At 44.7% G+C, this 19,295-nt stretch overlaps 1 protein-coding gene across 1 annotated transcript in view; it reads right to left on the bottom strand.

The window, feature by feature from the left end:
- The window catches only part of LOC139325084 (BOS complex subunit NOMO3-like), a 42,433-nt gene that overhangs the window by 17,387 nt on the left and 5,751 nt on the right, over window positions 1-19,295 (bottom strand). The window contains exons 5-18 of the mRNA XM_070954810.1: window positions 16,275-16,381; window positions 14,590-14,662; window positions 13,873-14,025; window positions 12,254-12,391; window positions 10,486-10,575; window positions 9,645-9,750; window positions 8,312-8,462; window positions 8,020-8,197; window positions 6,027-6,168; window positions 4,956-5,087; window positions 4,323-4,459; window positions 3,759-3,846; window positions 1,615-1,678; window positions 317-412 (exon numbers count right to left, since the gene is read on the bottom strand). Of these exons, the coding sequence (XP_070810911.1) occupies window positions 317-412; window positions 1,615-1,678; window positions 3,759-3,846; window positions 4,323-4,459; window positions 4,956-5,087; window positions 6,027-6,168; window positions 8,020-8,197; window positions 8,312-8,462; window positions 9,645-9,750; window positions 10,486-10,575; window positions 12,254-12,391; window positions 13,873-14,025; window positions 14,590-14,662; window positions 16,275-16,381 (1,655 nt within the window). The remainder of the gene's footprint in view (window positions 1-316; window positions 413-1,614; window positions 1,679-3,758; window positions 3,847-4,322; window positions 4,460-4,955; window positions 5,088-6,026; window positions 6,169-8,019; window positions 8,198-8,311; window positions 8,463-9,644; window positions 9,751-10,485; window positions 10,576-12,253; window positions 12,392-13,872; window positions 14,026-14,589; window positions 14,663-16,274; window positions 16,382-19,295) is intronic.

Genomic DNA, 19,295 nt, shown 5'->3' with positions numbered 1-19,295 from the left:
CAGCTTTTTCAATCCTTGAACTCAACTGTTTCATCTGACGCATCAAGGACTAAACGGAACTGTTGTGGCCCGCCAGCAGACTCAGACAGTGAGGAGGTTGGGGAGGAACATGGGCCAGTCCTGGAGTCTGGGGAAGGCTCTGATGAGGACTCTGCGTCTGAGGCAGAGAGGGGGCCAGGACCGTCTGACTGTTGTCAACTGCCTTCGGAGTCGGACATCAGTGGGGCAGAAGAACAGCTGGAGCCTGTTCCCAGTGTGTGCATGCGCAAAACTGCCAGGAGAAGGGAACAGCTAAGGAACGGGGGTCGACTCTTACCGAATGGTAACCATCACATCCATCAGTTTGTCCGTGGTAATTGTCCCAAGCACATGGTGACGAATTGCAGTCAAGGTCAAGATACTTGGAGCAGACCTGGATCAATAACCCAACCAAAAAAGTGGAATTACAAGAAAAACATACTCAGAGTTACCTCACATCAGACTTTGGATACAAGAAGCCATGGCCTTATTAGCAGGAAACCTTTGGAAACCTCTGTAGGCCTAAGTGGGTCACAACAACCCCTACAGGTTACAGAAATTTAGAAAGGAAAACGTTATTTCGCTCCAGTTGGGTTTCAAGTCTAAAACTATGGAAAGAAACTGATAAAGCTTATCAAAGTCGTTTTATAGTAAAGGAAACTATTTCTGAAGTTGGGTCACCCTGTCTACCCCAAAGGAACATTTGGAGACGGATGAGGTTAGGGCAATTCTCATAAAATGGCTACTCCAGGGAGGCTCATCCTTATCCATAAAATGTCAGCCTGGGTGGAGCTATGTTGTTCACAAAAATTGTGGCCAAGGTGAGCATGGCCCATTTCCCCACAAGGCAAGATGGCCTCCCCCATCTTCTGAGGGTGAAATGTTTTAGAACTGTGTGATGGCGAATCTGTGGCAGGTGTGCCAGAGATGGCACGCAGAGCCCTCTCTGTGGGCACACGCACTGTCGCCAGCTGCTCTTCTGGCTTCCGGCGCGCCAGCCAGCTGGTCTTCAGGGGTGCCAGAGCGCCAGAAAACGGCCTGAAAATAGCCAAAACCCAGGCCATTTTCAGGCCGTTTTTTGGGCCATTTTCCAGGCCATTTTCAGACTGTTTTTCGAAACAGCCTGAAAAACGGCAAAAAAACAGGCATGTGCGCGCCGGCCAGCTGGTCTTCACGGGTGCCGGAGCGCCAGAAAACGGCCTGAAAATGGCCAAAACCCAGGCCATTTTTCGGGCCATTTTTCAGGATGTTTTCAGGGCCATTTTCCAGGCCATTTTTCAGGCCGTTTTTGGGGCAGTTTCCCAGGCCATTTTCAGACCGTTTTTCGAAACAGCCTGAAAAACGGCAAAAAAAATAGGCATGTGCGCGCCAGCCAGCTGGTCTTCAGGTTTCCAGTGCTCCAGTACACGCACATGCATACACGTTCCAGTTTGGGCATTCGCTTCCCGAAAAGGTTCGCCATCACAGTTTTTAGAACCCACAAAGAAGCAATTGGCCCACAACTTCACATGCATCAAAGCAACCCTCAAACCGCTTCCTTCGGACGACTCCTGATGGGGACACCGTCCCAAATATTTCCCCATCAACCATGCTTACGTGTCATAGGTGTAATATTCGTGTTCAAATCGGTGGCAGGAGCGGGGTGTAACTTCATACACACCTGGAGAGAGGATGAAGAAAAACATTGCCTCATATTTCAAAATCGTTCCAGCCCGCGCGAAGCTGGCAAAGGAGTTGGGACTAGTTTTAAAAAAAATCCAGCAGAGATAGAGGCCGTGGGAAGGAAATTCTTCAGAGATTCTGCCTTAACTGGCATGATGTTAAGTCTGCTTGGGAACTTTTTTTTTTTTTAAATAATATTGATTAAATTTCCAAAGATTAAAATACACAGTACAAAAAGAAACATAATACACAAAAAAAGAAAAAAACACACACATACACACAAAATATATAAACAACCAAAAACAAACATATCAAAATTTCAATACTAATAACTACTTTTCTGCATCGGTATCTCTAGCCTGTTTAACCTCTTTACACAAATTCTACTTCTAAATACCTCTATCTTAAACTTACATCTTTATCTAAATTATCTTGACTTCTATTTACAATTCGATCTCCTAACAAAAACATCCCTTAAGTTTTATGTTTACTCTCCAACCAGGAATACCATTTATTCCATATTAAATAGTACTCGGCGTCCTCCCTTTCCTTCATTTCCATAGATAATCTGTCCATCTCTGCACATTCGTGTATTTTTTTTATTATGATTTGATCTGGAGGGGTGTTTGATAGTTTCCAATTTTGTGCTATCACAATTCTACTTGCCGTTAGTATGTGTAATATGATATATTGTATACTTTTCTGCATTTTCCCTTCCAGAATACCCAGGAGAAACAATGCCGGCTTTCTTTCTATTTTCTGCCCTGTGATTTCATCCAGCCATTTTTTAATCTTGTCCCAAAATTTCCTAATCTTAGGACAAGTCCACCACATGTGGTAGAATGTCCCTTGTTTGTGTCCACACCTCCTTTTTTTCCCCCAGCCTTTTTCAAGGTTTATCTTTTTACCTTAACCTTTTCTGAAATCCACACGGTTCTTGAGTTTTGTCAGCTACACAAAGGCAGGGTCAATGGTCCGACTAACAAGCAAACACTCTCGGGAGGTTTGAATTCCCAAAAGGAACACATTCTTGGGTACACCATTTGGGTACTGAAGAAAAAAAACCAGCTCTGGTTTTCCCGTGCAAATCCTTGCCTGGTTAAACGAAAGTTTCCCCTTCTCCCCATCCCTGGGTGATGACATTGTCCAATAATGAGACGTCCTTTTGTTATGGGAACAGTCCATCTCCTTCTCAAGCACCTACAGCGGTGATCTTGATGGCTTCCATGCTCCCACGGTCTCCAGAGACCTTCTCGTCATTCCATTTCCCCTTTCCCTCCCTCCAGTTCATTGGCAACTTGAAAGCATTAGGTTTTGAAAAGAAGCCAAGCGGTTCACCACTATTTCCAAACTATTTCAACCCACAGGCTCTTCTGCTGTTCTCTGATTATTAAATATGACTTGTTCATCCAGATATTGCATCAAACTATAGTTAGTCTAATCTAGCTTTGCCCGAAAACCTGCAAAATGTTCCTATTTCTTTAAAGTTAAGAAAAACAGAAGGTCTTCTGCAGCAGTGAAATCCTTCACTACTGGTTCGGGAATGGGAGCACGCGCACCTCTTCTGTGCATGCGCAGAGCCTTCTACGCATGCACAGAGGATCAAAAACGGGACGTAATGACATCCCGGTGGGTGGGCGGAGCCTCCCGCTGCCGGCGCTACCAGTTCGCGCGAACCGGATAGATCCAGCTGCATTTCACCGCTGGTCTTCTGCCTTTTCTTCTTCTTGACCTCCACTCCTTTCTGCTCAACTGTCATCTTAAACAGAAGGCATCAAGTCAACTTCAACAACGTATGGATCAACTCGTTTTTTTTTTCTCTGATCTGGTTCAGGTATCGCCTAAACCAGGGTTATCTGCTGAATTAATCAGGAATGGCCGACCCTCACAACGCACAGTCAAAATGTCACAATCCAAAACCTGTGCTTTAGGAGCCCAAAATGTATGCCTCTCATTTTTACGACAATCCCTTGACATATTTTTGCCTCCAAAAATATCTTCTCCTGTTCATCTTGAGCTCCAAAATGCGCTGCAAAGAAACTGCTTTCGTTTTCAACTTGTCTCTCAAGTATTCCTACCTGGTTTGGAGAGGCAGAACCTGTTCACACCTTTGGACAGGTTGTAAACACCAACATTTTCCGGTCCGTTTCCATCTTGGTAGAATTCCTAAAGAGCATTAGAATCCCAGTCAAAAGATGGAGAGAGAAATAAGCTTGAAGGCCTAAGCCCAGAAGACATTCGTGAACAGGTAGTCCTCGACTTACGATCGAGCCCAAACTTTCTGTTCGAACTGCTGGCTGTGGGCAGAATCAGCCTGCAATACTATATTCTAACTACTGCGCCACCAGGTCTCCTAATAGCAATAGCACTTCGACTTACATACCACTTCTCAGTGCTTTACAGCCCTCTCTAAGCGGTTTACAGAGTCAGCCTATTTTCCCCCAACAATCCGGGTCCTCATTTTATCCACCTCGGAAGGGTGGAAGGCTGAGTCCAACGTTGAACTTGGTGAGATTTGAACTGCCAAATCGCAGAAAGCCAGCAGTCAGCAGAAGAAGCCTGCAGTACTGTACGCTAACCACTGCGCCACCGAGGCTGATGAACAGTTACAACCGTTTAATGAATTTGATTTGGTTACCTACCAAAGTAATGGCGTGGGAAAGAGAACATCGCAGCATGTAACCGGTTTGGCGGAATTCGATGCCCGATACATCTTCCTCCACAACTTCTATCTCCAAGGATTTATTCTTCCAACACCAGTCTTCTTGGATGATGCTCACTTGAAATTAAGGGGGAAAAAATGGATCATGGGAAGGGAAGCCTCACGAATCAACTTGGTTTCTAAATAACCAACGTTGCCTAATCATGCACACTCGAAGATCAGCCATTTGAAAGAGAGTAATGCTGAAAACAACACCTGCCCACAAAAGTATGTATAGTCAAGGCGATGGTTTTCCCAGTTGCAATGTCTGGTTGTGAAAGTTGGACCATAAGGAAGGCTGAGCGCCAAAGAATTGAAGTCTTTGAACTCTGGTGCTGGAGAAGACTCCTGCGAGTCCCTTGGACTGCAAGGCGATCCAACCGGTCAGTCCTAGAGGAGATCAACCCTGACTGCTCTTTAGGAGGCCAGATCCTGAAGGTGAAACTCACATGTTTTGGCCACCTAATGAAAAGGAAGGACTCACTGGAGAAGAGCCTAATGCTGGAAATAAACAGAAAAGGAGTCTGATATAATCACTGTGCCAAAAAGATGTAAGGACATGCAAGATTCTTACTTTTGTATTTGCCCGGCAGGACATTTTCAAAGGTAAAGGCCAAGGAGGTTGACTTGGCTGTAAGTTGAAGGCTTCGTTTTTCTCCTGGCCGAAGGATGGACTGAAGTATCACCATCAATTCCCCGCAAGCATCTGCGGGAAAGAGAAACTAGGAATCAGAACAGATGAGTCATAAAACAGATGGCCAGGTGAATTCTGGCTACCTTGGGATTCCAACTTCTTGGACCATCAGAAGGTGACCATCAAGATAGTGAACTGCCCAACACAACAGAAACCTAGAGTAGGGTAGGGTAGGGTAGGGTAGGGTAGGGTAGGGTAGGGTAGGGTAGAGTAGAGTAGAGTAGAGTAGAGTAGAGTAGAATAGAATAGAATAGAATAGAATAGAATAGAATAGAATAGAATAGAATAGAATAGAATAGAATAGAATAGAATAGAATAGAATAGAATAGAATAGAATAGAATAGAATAGAATTCTTTATTGGCCAACTGTGATTGGACACACAAGGAATTGTTCTTCGGTGCTTAAACTCTCATTGTACATAAAACCTGTAAATGATAAATCATGATCATAGTCATCATAAAAATACATTCATCATAAATCATAAGATACCACACAGTGATAGAATCAACATAAATTGTACTAGGAAACTTGTCAGAGTGCACACAGTGTTAACTATGTGAGACAACCCAGGAGCAAATACAGTAAACAGAGGTTTGTGTTTAAATAGTGGTTTTATCTATAAAGAATATATACATACATGTACTTTAGTCAGACCTCAAACAAACAGCAATCAGCAATTACAGCACGGAAGCACACACGGAGAAAGAGATACGCCCCAACAGGCGTATTGCTTATTACAGGCTCTTAAAGTGATATCAGCCCAAAAACCTTGCTGACTCATTCCTAGCATTACATCATCGTAGCAGCTGATCAGCTCTTAAATCATTACCCTGACAAAACTAAATAAAACAATATAAATCGTAAAGATACAAGCAACAAAGTTATAAGTCCTATTGAAGGACAGGTCACACTCTGTGTTTTTCATGGACCAGGAGGGAAAAATAGCTTACCCAAACAAGTGATCTTCCCGGAAACGGAAGCCAAGAACTGAGAGAAGATCACGTCCAGCACTGGCTTGGAAGCCACCGTAACAGGAAATACTTTGGGCTTTAAAGCGAGTCCTGCTCTCGCTTCTGCGTCGGGAACAATGACCTGCAAGAAAGCAACTCAGGAGTCCAGGAGAGATTTTGGAAAACCAAACACCCAATTACAAAAATAAAACTTCTAGGCCAGTGTTGATGAACCTTTTCAGCACAGAGTGCCGAAACAGGAGTGCACACACCGGAAAATGTAAGAGTAGCCGCCCGGTGTGCCAGGAAGATGATCTTCTGGTTTCCAGCGCAAGCATGCGCACCTGCCACCTGGTCTTCTGGTGAGCATGCACACACGCAGACCAGCTGGCTGGTGTGCATACGCGCACCAGAAACTGGAAGATCATCTTAGATGCGCACTGGGAGGCTGTTCTTACGGTATCTGGCACTCTTGTGCAAGTGAAAACCAGCTGGCCAGCGCACTGGAACCCAGAAGAGTAACGGGAGATGGCTCACGTGCCAAGAGAGATAGCATCCGTGCCATAGGTTCACCATCACGGTTCTAGGCCTTTCCTAGAACTTTCCATAGCTCTTTTTGGTGATGTTTGCCACAAACACTGCAATCTATTCTACTTTTTTTACCTATTGTCTTAGGACCGCAGATGATTTTCCATCTTCTGTTACTGCAATCAAATGCAAATAGCAAGACTCCCACTCACTGCAACATAGCAGATCCTCACGTATGATAGGCAAGGAATCCTGGCTTAAGAAATTGCATGCAGCCCATTGATTTCTATACTCAGAAAAAGCTGGTAAACGAATCAGGAAGGATGCACAGTAAATTCCCCGGAGCCCTCCAAACCTCAATCCTCTTTAGTCCCAGACCCTAGTAAGAGATTGTGGGAACTGTAGTCCAAACGATGCATAATTGCCTATCTACCCCTTTCCCCTCTGGAGCAATCCCAAACCGAATCAGAAAACATTTTGACTGTCGATGGTGCAAAAACAAATGGAATAACAACAATAAAATCTAGATGAAACGAAGAAAGGAACATGGTCCAAAAGATTAAAAGCCTCAGTTTCCCTGGTTTTTTTTGTTTTTTTAGTTTAAAAAAGTATATATTGATGTTAATTGTATTTAGAGTGGTAAAATTGCAACAGAGAAACCGACAACATCAGATAGATGAGTGTTGTGGCTCCGTTGCCTGAGCCTGGGCTATCGACAGATGCAGACTCTGAGAGTGAGGGAGAGGAGTTGGCAAGGCCTCCCTCTCCAGGACCCTCCTCTCTGGCAATGCCTCTGGAGGACAACGAAGGCCAAGAGATAGGCTCAGAGCCAAGCACGTCCCTGCAGCCATAGGTGGACAGCAACAAAGGAGATAAGTGCTGGCTGGACCTGCAGGGAGAAGCTTGCACAGCAGAGGGGAAGGCATGCCAGAGATTAGCTGAGTCACTGGACCACACCCCACAGGGTATAAATGTGGGTGTGGTGGCCGGTTCAGTTTGTGAAGAGCAAAAACTGGAAATAATCCATGATCTCTGCGTTACTGGACTTCTGCCTGCCTTGTCGGACTGCATTTGGACTAATCCTTGTATTGCTGAAACTTTGCCTGCTTTATCGGAATGCTTGCAGTCTAATCTTTGTTTTGTGTGAGTAAAGTCTGAATTGGCAGCTAGCCACTGGGTTGCTGCCAGCTTTATCTTCAAAGACTTTGTCGTGTGGCTTATTAACTCCGGGCCATTTGTGGGGGTGCGTGTGTGGGACGGGGACAGAACAATGAGAAAACAAAAGACAGACAGCAAAAATGTCCATTTGCAAAGTAGAAACAAGCAATTCTTAAGCTAAAAAAACCTTCCCTGTTTCTAGTATAAAAATCCCAAGGAAACAAGAGCAAATGCGTTTGTAACAGAAAAAAAAAAAAAGAACAGAAAAGCAATCGTAAGCAAAGAAAACAAAAGAGACTGTAAATACCTGGAGAACATATAACCCTGGTCTCGCCTTGAAACAAAACCCACCACGAGCATCTGTTTCGGTAGTCATCAGCACAGCCTTCTCTTTATCCTGCGGCCACATGTTCACTTTGTATTTGGTGATCTGCTTGATCGAATCGGGGAAGCGGGTCACGGAGATCTGCCCACAGACACTGAATCTATGTTTGTTTGTTTGTTTGTTTGTTTAAAAAACAAAGGAGAAACAAATTCAAAATTCACACGGTGGCCTGAAAAATTCAGTTTAAGCAAGGAGACTCTTAAGGGACACTCACTCCGTTACTATGATATCAGCCAGCTGTGGGGTGTTGGGAGCGATCTTCACCGTGATGGTATCGAAGAAGAGGTGGTCTTTGTGAGCTTGGATGGTGTACGTGCCAGTGGTGATATTTTCAAGGCGGAAAGAACCATCCGATCGGGTGGTAACTGGAATCAGGAAAAAAGAACAAGCAGGCAAGCGTGAGAAAAATAAAAGTAATCTATCCATCTCCAACGAAACGGGGACTTTATCTTTATCTGATTTATATACCACCCTACTCCTGAAGGACTCAGAGCAGTGAACAGCCAAAACAGTAAAAATACATAAATACAAAATTTAAAAACAGAATAAAATTGAATTATACAATTTGGCCCAGACAGATTAAAACACCCCAATCATTTAAAAACTGATTAAAATTTACATAATTAAAAAAGAGGGAAAAGATTAGGCCAGGCCCGCCTGATGGAATAAAAAGGTCTTGAGAGCACGGCGGAAGGTGCGCAGATCCGGGATCCTCCGTATCTCCGGGGGGAGCTCATTCCAGATAGTAGGTGCCCCCACAGAGAAGGCTCTCCCCCTAGGGGCCGCCAGTCGACATTGTTTGGCCGACGGCACCCGGAGGAGCCCCTCTCTATGAGAGCGTACCGGCCGGTGGGAGGCTATTGGTGGTAGTAGGTGCTCCCGTAGGTAACCAGGTCCTAAGCCAAACTTTAAACTTAAGCCAAACTTAAAACTTTCAGAATTCTTATTGACTTTCTTGGCTACCGGTCGAGAATTCCAAATGATACCCAATTTCCCCAAAAATAAGACCCAACCAGAAAATAAATCCTAGCGTGATTTTTCAGGATGCTCGTAATATAAGCCCTATCCCCCCCCAAAATAAGCCCCAGTTAAGATTGTCAGCCAGATGGGTGCATTCAGTACCGCATTTCCCCAAAAATAAGACCTAACCATAAAATAAGCCCTAATGTGTCTTTTGGAGCAAAAATTAATGTAAGACCCGGTTTTATTTTCGGGGAAACACGGTAGTAAGCACCTCTTAAAGCCTTTAAACCCCCTAAGTCTTTGCAACAACACTGCATTGCCTTTTATACAACTGTTGCTGCTGTACAAAATCTTTCTGGGGTGTCCAACCTTGGCAACTTGAAGACTTGTGGACTTCAACTCCCAGAATTCCCCAGCCGGTACATGTTTATCGGAAATAGTATAGGTTCTCCTGCTTGAGCAGGGGGCTAGACTAGAAGACCTCCAAGGTCCCTTCCAGCTCTATTCTATTCAAGTCCACAAGTCTTAAAAGTTGCCAAAGCTGAAGATCCCTGATCCACGTCAATATCGAAACTGGTACCCACCTTTAATCTGGCTATTCAGGATCACGGTGGCATCTGCTACCCCTTCACCCTCGGGGCTGTTCAAAATCCTGCCCGTGACTGAGAAGCCCATGACGTGGAAGATCGGCTGAAAAGGATGAACAGAATTCGAACCCTGCGTTCTGACCTAGGTGTTCCCAAACCACAAAGCAGACCCCTTATCCCGACAAAAAATCCCTTTTTATTAAGTTACTGTGAATTTCTCTCATTCACGCTCAGCAAAGTCTTTCAAGGGAGAATTTACAGTCACAGACCTCATCTGGCTTGGAGAGCTGTCAGGCCAATATCTTCAAAACTTGGCAAGGAGTCACGAAGAGTCACAAACCAATTAAGGGAACTAATTGTCTCCTGCAAACTCCACTCCCCTTTCGCTCCTCTTTTATTCCCTCTGGGAGGGGCCATTCATCGTCCACCAGTGGCCTTACTCCCAAGTCGACCCTTGTTCTTTAACTGTTTCCTTCGTCTGGCAACTCTGAGCATGTGCACACTGGGAACAGGCTCCAGCTGTTCCTCTGCCTCACTGATGTCAGACTCCAAAGGCAGCTGTTAACTGTCAGACGGCCCTGGCCCCCTCTCTGCCTCCGCCACAGATCCCTCATCAGAGCCTTCCCCAGACTCCAGGACTGGCCCATGTTCCTCCCCAACCTCCTCACTGTCCAAATCTGCTGCCAGCTCCACTGGCCACTGCGAGCCACAACATCCTGTTGGACTTTTATCGTCTCTCCCCTTTCCGAAAGAGTTCCAAACATCCATTTTCCCAAAGGAGGGCCTTTGCAATGGAATTTATGAAAGGGCACTAATACATCTTTCTGGCAGAACCTACCTCAATTTTGAGACTATCGTGCTCCACGACAAAATCCAATTTGGAAGGAGCGACGTCGAACGTAATTCTCTCCCCCCTGTAAAAGGGTATCTGGAAGGAGACAGCAATCCAGAGCTTAAAATGTCTTTTAATGTTCAAATCCAATCTAGTTCCTCCCCATCCTATTGGATATACATCTGTATATATGGCCAAACCAGAATCCTTTCTTATGCATAGTTAGTACCTGGGCTAGAAAATCTAGGTTTTAGGGTTGGTTGGGTGGTTTGCTTGTTTTGGGGTTTATCTTTCTTCTTTTCTTATATATATATATATGTCTGTGTGTGTATGTTCCAGCATAACTCTGGAACGCCTCGAGCAATTTCAACCAAACTTGGTACACAGATGACTTACTCTCTGGAAAAAAAATACTGTGGGGGTAAGACACCCCTAACACTCCTCCGGGGGGGAGGGCGGTTCTGTTAAGATACAGCCTGTTGTGCCTTAAAATGACTTCTACTGTACTGCCTGAAAATGGCTTCTACTGTGCAGCACAGTGGAGTTGCCATGGTAACAGCTTCACAGTACTCCACAAAGAGGCTCCCTCTGGTAATGGGGAAAATCCAACATTAGAAATTAGGTTTGGTCCAGACATTTTCAACAAGGCTTTGATTATTCTTGAGGACAAATGTATGACCATGATGATTAATTTAATTTAATTCTCGCCGAAATCAGGGCTCAGGGTGAAGTTGATCTTCCTGTCTAATACAGGATTGGGATCAGGGGGGAAATCTACTTACCTTACCGGTTCGGAAGCACATGCGCAAAACCTTCTGAGCATGCGCAGAAGGTAAAAAACACATTATTTCCTGGTTAAAACCAGGAAGTAATGACACACAGGTGGGTGAGCGGAGGTTCGCTTCACCATCGCTACCAGATTGCTGAACCACCGGCCAAGATCACTACCAGATCAGGCAATCCAGTCCGATCCAAGAGCATTTCACCCGATTGGGATAAATAAATACCCGGACAACGCCGGGTTAACAGCTAGTCTGGAATAAAATTAGTTTACTGTGCTGTCAACACTCCAGCTTTCTGAGTGAATCAGTCTGGAGAGAACTGATTAGTTCCACACCGAGTAAAATTTACTATCAAAGGAGGGAGGGGGGGAGCCTTTCTCACTAATATATTATAATCAGATTCACCGACTGATGGAAACTAAATAATTCAAGTCCTAACCATCCTAACCAAGACCTCAGAATGATTAAGGCAAGAGTCTGCGGATATAAGCAGTTCAGGATTTTTTATATATATTACCACTGGGACCAATTGCCAGTTTATTATTCAAAATTTATTAGCCTTCCAACTCCAGCGGATTCTGGGCGGCATCCAAAACTAGAGGGCAGGGAAAAAAAACCCCAGCTGAAAACATTCCATCAGTTTTAATAACTATAAGCACGGCTAACAGATTTCTTGCTGAGCTCGACGCGGCTACATTAACGCAGAAATGTATTTCCTAGGTGGAAATAATGCGTCTGATGCCTGACACCACCCACTCCCCCCCAGCAGATTTGATTTCAGCATCATTATCGATATTGCAGGTCAGAGGAGTCCTGCTGGGGGAGAGAAAAAAAATCCTCTCCAAATTAAAGTTTCTAAAATCCTCCGCTAATTCTGGAAGGGAATCGATCGATGCTTTCCCCGCAACAAGGCAGGATTTAGAGCGGACTGCATGCCGGAAGCACAATCGGAAGCCGCTGAGCTGTTGAGGAAAATCTGGTAGCTTACTCACCACGGCGTATTTGCCACTCGGCAGAGACTGGAAGGTAAAGGTACCATCCTCTTTGGAAATGACATTGCAAAGGTAGGCGAGAGAATCATCTCTTGCCGGAAAACCATCAACTGGGGAAGAATTGCAGCCCATAATGTCCTGTGCAAAGAGATAGTATTAATCCCTATAGGTTGCCCCTCGAGTTATGGCATTAATCCCAAAGGGGATCTTCGAGTTACGACATTAATCCCTACAGGTAGGACACTAATCTCTACAGGGAGGCCTCAAATTATGACATTAATCTCAAAGGTAGTCCTCAAGTTATGACAATACTCCCTGCAGGTGGTCCTTGAATTAGGACATTAATCCCTCCAGGTGGTCCTTGAGTTAGGACATTAATCCTTCCAGGTGGTCCTTGGGTTAGGACATTAATCCCTCCAGATGGTCCTCGAGTTAGGACATTAATCCCTACAGGTGGTCCTTGAGTTAGGACATGTTGTGGCTCTGTTACCTGAGCCTGTGTCATCGGCAGGAGAGGACTCAGAGAGTGAAGGGGAGGAGTTGGCAAGGCCTCCCTCTCAAGGACCCTCCTCTCTGGCAATGCCTTCGGTGTCCGTCGAAGGGCAAGAGATAGGGCCAGGGCCAAGCACGTCCACGCAGCCACAGATGGACAGTGATGAGGGTAATGAGTCTTGGCTGGACCCACGCCAGCGTCGCAGAGATAAGTGCGTGCAACAGAAGAAAAGGCGTGCCAGAGATTAAGCTGAGTCACTGGACCACACCCCACAGGGTATAAAAGGGAGCGTGGTGGCCAGTCAAACCTTGTGACGAACAAAGCTGAAAGCTTCCACTCCATTCTGCATTGCCGGACTTTTGCTATAGACTTTTCTGGATTATCTCTGGACTTGATTGTAATTATTGAGCTGTTTCTTTTGATGTATCGGAAGTGGGGAGAAGTTATCTCTCCTCTTCGTAAGTAATAAACTCTTGGCAGGCAGCCACTAGGTTGTTGCCAAGTTCCGTTATCATAAGGAAAAGGATTTTGCCGGCTGGTTTGGTCTTTAACTCTTGAACGTCTGTTGGTGTGTGTGCGTGTGGGACAGGGACAGAACATCAGAACATCAGAACATTAATCCCTACAGGTGGTTCTTGAGTTAGGACATTAATCCCTACAGTTGGTCCTTGAATTGCAACATTAATCCCTACATTTGATCCTCGAGTTACAACATTTATCACTACAGCTGGTCCTTGAGTTATGACATTTATCACTACAGGTGGTCCTCAAGTTATGACATTATTCCTTACAGATAGACCTCAAGTTATGACATTAATCCCTACAGATAGGCTTCAAGTTACGACATTAATTCCTACAGGTAATCCTCAAGTCATGACATTAAACCTTACGGGTAGGCCTCGAGTTACGACATTAATCCCTACAGACCCAGAATGGTACAATCCGTTCTGCCAGCCGCAACAGGAGCCCATCATTAATGGGTTCCTGAACAGACTCAGCCCGACGAGTCTTCTTTCGTGGAACTGCCTTCATCAAGTACTACCAGGAACACAAGGCGGAGAAAGGAACCGATCGATGACAGAGCTAATTCATACTAATAGTTCTGATTCGTAACATCTTGACTGACCTCCTTTGCCACCGAAGAGGAGAAAAGGAGAAACATGACGCCTTTCATTGGCTCGCCATCGCTTCGGACAGATCCGGAGACATTATACCCGGCCACGATGAGTGGACTGGAAGCGTACGCATTGGAGCTAGTGACCCGAACAGTGGTGGTGGCCTGAAATATCAAGGGCAACAGGTGAGAACCCAAAACGATACAAGCAGCGGTGAAATCCCCCTTGTTCTATCCGGTCCGCCAAACCGGTAGCGGTGGCGGCGGGAGGCTCCGCCCACCCGCCAAGACGTCATTACCAGGGGAGGGGTTCTAAATTTTTTTACTACCGGTTCGGTGGGCGTGGCCAGAAAATAAGTCCTAGCATGATTTTTCAGGATGCTCGTAATGAGCCCTAACCCAAAATAAGCCCCAGTTAAGACTCTCAGCCAGATGGGTGCATTTAGTACTGTATTTCCCCCAAAATAAGACCTAACCAGAAAATAAGCCCTAATGCGTCTTTTGGAGCAAAAATTAATATAAAACCTGGGTTTATTTTCGGGGAAACACAGTAGTCGCAGGGATACACTGGCTCGATACGCAAAGGAGTTTCAGCTGCGGGAATTCTCGTGACCCCGGCTGCTTTCGTTTCATTAAATCTTGCTCAAGGCAACTTGAGAGAACTGAGCTGGGAAAGAATCACTTTCCCTTTGGGAATTGGCTGAAGAAGCCAACAGTCACGCTTATTACCTCTTTCAGAGTCCAGGTGGGATGAGAAGCGAAGACTTCATATTCTCCAGGAAGCACTTTTAAAAAGGCATACCTGGAAAAAAAAAAAAAGAAAAGACACCAAAATAGTCCATGTGGAACATTCCTATTGAAATAAAATTCAGTGGATAAAATTCACCTCCTCCTCCTCCAGTTTTGGGAACCAACAGCACAATAAAATCCGTGTTCCCAGTTGGCTATTCTCAAGAAGAACTCAAATTACTACCTATGCATTCCTACCGAATGTTTTTCCTACACCTTTCTCCATCGAGATCAGGGGTCTCAAATTCGCATCATTGCGTGACGTATCGCGACTTTTTTTCCCCCTTCGCTAAAATGGGGGTGGGCATGGTTTGACACCCCTGATCTAAATCATTGTTTTTCAAACCTGGGAAACTTTTCAGATGCGTGGAGTTCTGACTGGGGAATTCTGGGAGAATTAAAGTCCACACATCCTAAAGTTGACCAGGTAGAGAAATACTGATCTTGAACACATCTCCTAAACCTTTAGTTATTTTCACAGCCAGGTTAAGAAATAAAAGGGGGTAAACGCAACAGGTTGCCGATACCGTTCAATTCTTATTTTTTTTTAAAGTTTTTATTTAAAAAAAATATATATAAACATTCCATCTTCTCTTAAACAGTGTGTCATCTGAGTACAAATATCTCTTGTGCATTAACCATCAAAATTTACGTCATTAACTACATTGATTCTAATTTTCTAATCTTACAATTATAATATATTAAACAATTGAACATAGTAAACTTATTCATTTTCCCCTCTTAACATATCTTCTAATAAGAATATAATAATAATGTTAAGCATAATAATTCTAATGATCATACTAACAATTATATTGTTTGCGTCTCTATGTTAACATATTTTCTACTCTTCTTTAATTTCCTTCTTTATTTCCAACTTCCATTTTTATTCTCTAACCATTGATAAAAGTAATTCCCATATCATATAATATAGAATAACAGAGTTGGAAGGGACCTTGGAGGTCTTCAAGTCTAACCCCCTGCTTAGGCAGGAAACCCTACACCACTTCAGACAAATGGTTATCCATCCTCTTTTTAAAAACTTCCAGTGTTGGACCATTCACAACTTCTGCAGGCAAGTTGTTCCACTGATGAATTTTGGGTGCATCTTATACACTGAATGTAGCCCCGCCCACCCACCGGCCCCTACCCTTTGGCATCTGCCTCCCAGCAATTTGCCTCCTTGCAGCAAACAGCCCGTTTCAGCACAGCCTGATTAGCACAAGCTGATTGTCAGTTGGATCGGCCTCCCGACCATCAGCTGTTTCAGGCTGCAGGGACTGCCATTGCCATTTTCGGCCTCCACTGTTTGCTGCAAGGAGGCAAATTGCTGGGAGACAGAGACAGATTTTTTTTTCTTGTGCTAATCAGGTTGTGCTGAAAATGAAACTGAAACAGGCTGTTTGCTGCAAGGAGGCAAATTGCTGAGAGGCAGAGGCAGATTTTTCTTTCTTGTTTTCCTCCCCAAAAAAGATAGGTGCATTTTATACTCTGAAAAATATGGTAATATTCAGTTTGTTCTTTCTCCTTAATTGCCAGCGTTAATCTGTTCATTTCTGTTCAATTCTTGATAAATGGGGTTTACTGCAAATAGTTCTGAGATCGCCAATAAAATTCACACTCACTTCCCTCCGGGTTGAGTGGTTGTGGTCTGTAAGGTAACTCCTGTGCTGGGACTTCTGAGCACAACAAGGACGCCAGCGGGACCCAGAGACTCACCTTTGCTAAGAACCTGCAAGGAAGGAAATCAACCACCTTTCAGCTTTCAAGAAAAAAGGCAGTAAGTTCAACCACGTTTAAATTTAAAAAACAAAATACGTATCACTCAAGAGGAAGACACCACAAAAACTTATTGAGCCTGTTGAAAGAAACGTCCATCTGGGTTCAGTTCCAAGTGGGGAAGAAAGACACTGGAAACATGATTTTTAATGGTGGACAGGACCACGTGGTTTTTGAGGTCCTAGGGGGAAAAGGGAAGAGATGCTGAGAGTGCCTAGGTTTTATACCCTCTCTGGGCTTTTGAATTTGAGCTCGTGTTTCGATTGGATGTCAGACTCCCATGGGGCCATGCAGGGGCAACTCTTTAGGCTATCCTGAGTCCCAGGCTTGGTTGACTCTTGCTGGGTGATGATGTAATGAAAGGGGCTTTGGGCAATTCCTCCTATGGCTCTGCCTAAAGGAGGTAAATCTTTGTTATGTAGAATAGACTGGCCCAGGCCTTAATGGCCCATTGACAAAGGTGGGGAGGGGGGGCGGAGTTTCTGCCTCCCTTTTAGGGGAAATATTCTGCCCTTTTGATATTTCCCAGAATATTTCATTCTTCTAGGAGCGGGGTGGGTGCTAACTTCCTACAAGCCTTAATGATAATCTTCAAGCACAAGTTACAAACCGGTCTTAAGAACCAAACAGGGCTGTACAGTGTAGCAAATTAGCACCCACCCCTCTCCTAGAAGAATGAAATATTTTGAGAAATATTTAAAAAGGCAGAATATTATATTTCCCCTAAAAAGAGAAATAGAAATCTTAAAGGAAATGGAAACTCAAGAGCCACGGTTCCCTGCCCCCCAAGCAGGTACTAACCTGAGGCCAGCTTTTAGAAATGCAGATGTGTCAGTGTATGAGAGTTCATGAATTGGAATAGACATGGTAACAGGTCAGCCAATGGGGACTGTTTGGTGACCCAGACGGCTCGGAGCCTGAGCGTGGCTTAGCTTGACCGATTTGTATATAATTGTTGCTTTGTCCTTGCAATATAGCCTCTGTATTATATAGCTTCTGTGATTATATTTATTTATTTATTTATTTATTTATTACATGTATTTATATGCTGTCATTCTCCCGAAGGACTCAAGGCGGCGAACACAAGTTAAGAAACAAGTACAATAAAATCATAATTTAATCCAAATAATTAATTAGTAGTAAATAATGAAGCCCGGAATCAGTCTCAGCCTATTTGTTTGAAAAGCCAAGTCTTCAAGTCCCGATGGAAGAAGCGGAGATCAGGAGCCGTCCGGAGCTCGGTAGGTAATTCATTCCAGAGGGTGGGAGCACCCACAGAGAACGCCCTACCCCTGGGCACAGCAAGGTGACATTGGCTCGCCATCGGAACCCTGAGGATATTGATTCTGTACTTCTGGATTCTGAGTTCTGGTTCTGGCTTCTGCCGTATGGGTATTGTATACATGCATCATGCTTTATATTACTGTATATAAAGAAGTTTCTTTTATACATGAATCCTGCTGAATTATTTACTCGTGGGCTGGTTGGATTGCTGCAAACTCTTAACAAGATTTGGTAATCCCTTCAAGGCGGGATATTTTGAAGGAAGGCAGAATTAGGTAGAATTGTAGGATCAGCCCTCACACAAGATCCAAACCAGGAAAGCCATTAAGACACAACAGGAATGGTCCTCCAACACCTTTTCAGGACACAAGCCTCCTCAATACATCATCTCAGAGAGCCCAGGTGTCAGGCTCCGTAAAGACTGGAAAAATAAACCTCAGCACGCAAAAGCAGTAACCAAGTTTGTTTATCCTGCTATCGGTACTAACTGACCACCTTAAAGTGTTACAGAAAGGAATCTTTGTTGGAGCGGAGGCTCGGTGCTCCCCATCACCTTTTTTAAGCAGCATACAGTTCCACCCCAGTGCAATCACTCAATTATCCCATTAAGCCGTATCCTCCCTTTCCCTCCCCAATCCATCACAGGCCGCTTCAGTTGTTCCGCGCTGCTCCGTCTTTCCTTATTTTATTATTTATTTTATTTTATTAAATTTCTAGACCGCCCTTCTCCCGAAGGACTCAGGGCGGTGAACAGCCCACAAGATAAAACACATAAATACAAAAATTTAAAATAAATTAAAAACGAATTAAATAATTTGGCTGAATTTAAAATACCCCATAATTTAAAACAAATTAAAATTTACATTTAAAAGGGGGAGAAGATTTAGGCCAGGCCAGCTTGATGAAATAAAAAAGTCTTAAGCGCACGACGGAAGGTGCGCAGATCCGGGATCCTCCGTATCTCCGGGGGGAGCTCGTTCCAGATCGTAGGTGCCCCCACAGAGAAGGCTCTCCCCCTAGGGGCCGCCAGCTGACATTGTTTGGCCGACGGCACCCGGAGGAGCCCCTCTCTATGGGAGCGTATTGGCTGGTGGGAGGCTATTAGTGGTAGCAGGCGGTCCCGTAGATAACCAGGTCCTAAGCCATGGAGCGCTTTAAAGGTGGTAACGAGAACCTTGAAGCGCACTCGGAAGACCACCGGGAGCCAGTGCAGCTCGCGCAGGAGAGGTGTTACATGGGAACTCCACGTCGCTCCCATAACCACCCACGCGGCCGCTCTTTAAGTGATAAAGGTTGATAGACTGCTTCAGTGCATGACCCTGACGTCATCTAGCATGCGGCTGGGAAATCGAAGTGAGAGGCGTGCCTCGGGGCTGACATCCCAGGACAGCAGGCACATAGGAAGGGTTGTCAGCGAAAGTGTGCAGCAGCGGAATGGCGATTCCATCACAAGTGGCAGCCCCAAGTACTGTCACAGGTCTGAGGCTGACACCAGGCTTCAATCAAAGTTAATTCAGACAACCTAAAAAGTTAGTTATGACCCCTGCATAACCCCATGGGAGTCTGACAACCAGGGTGGATAA

The sequence above is a fragment of the Pituophis catenifer genome, unplaced genomic scaffold (assembly GCF_029215685.1).
Source record: "Pituophis catenifer annectens isolate HBS135680 unplaced genomic scaffold, rPitCat1.0.hap2 SCAF_16, whole genome shotgun sequence".
Classification (NCBI taxonomy): Eukaryota; Metazoa; Chordata; class Lepidosauria; order Squamata; family Colubridae; genus Pituophis; species Pituophis catenifer.
This window is presented reverse-complemented; position numbering and strand designations above follow the sequence as displayed.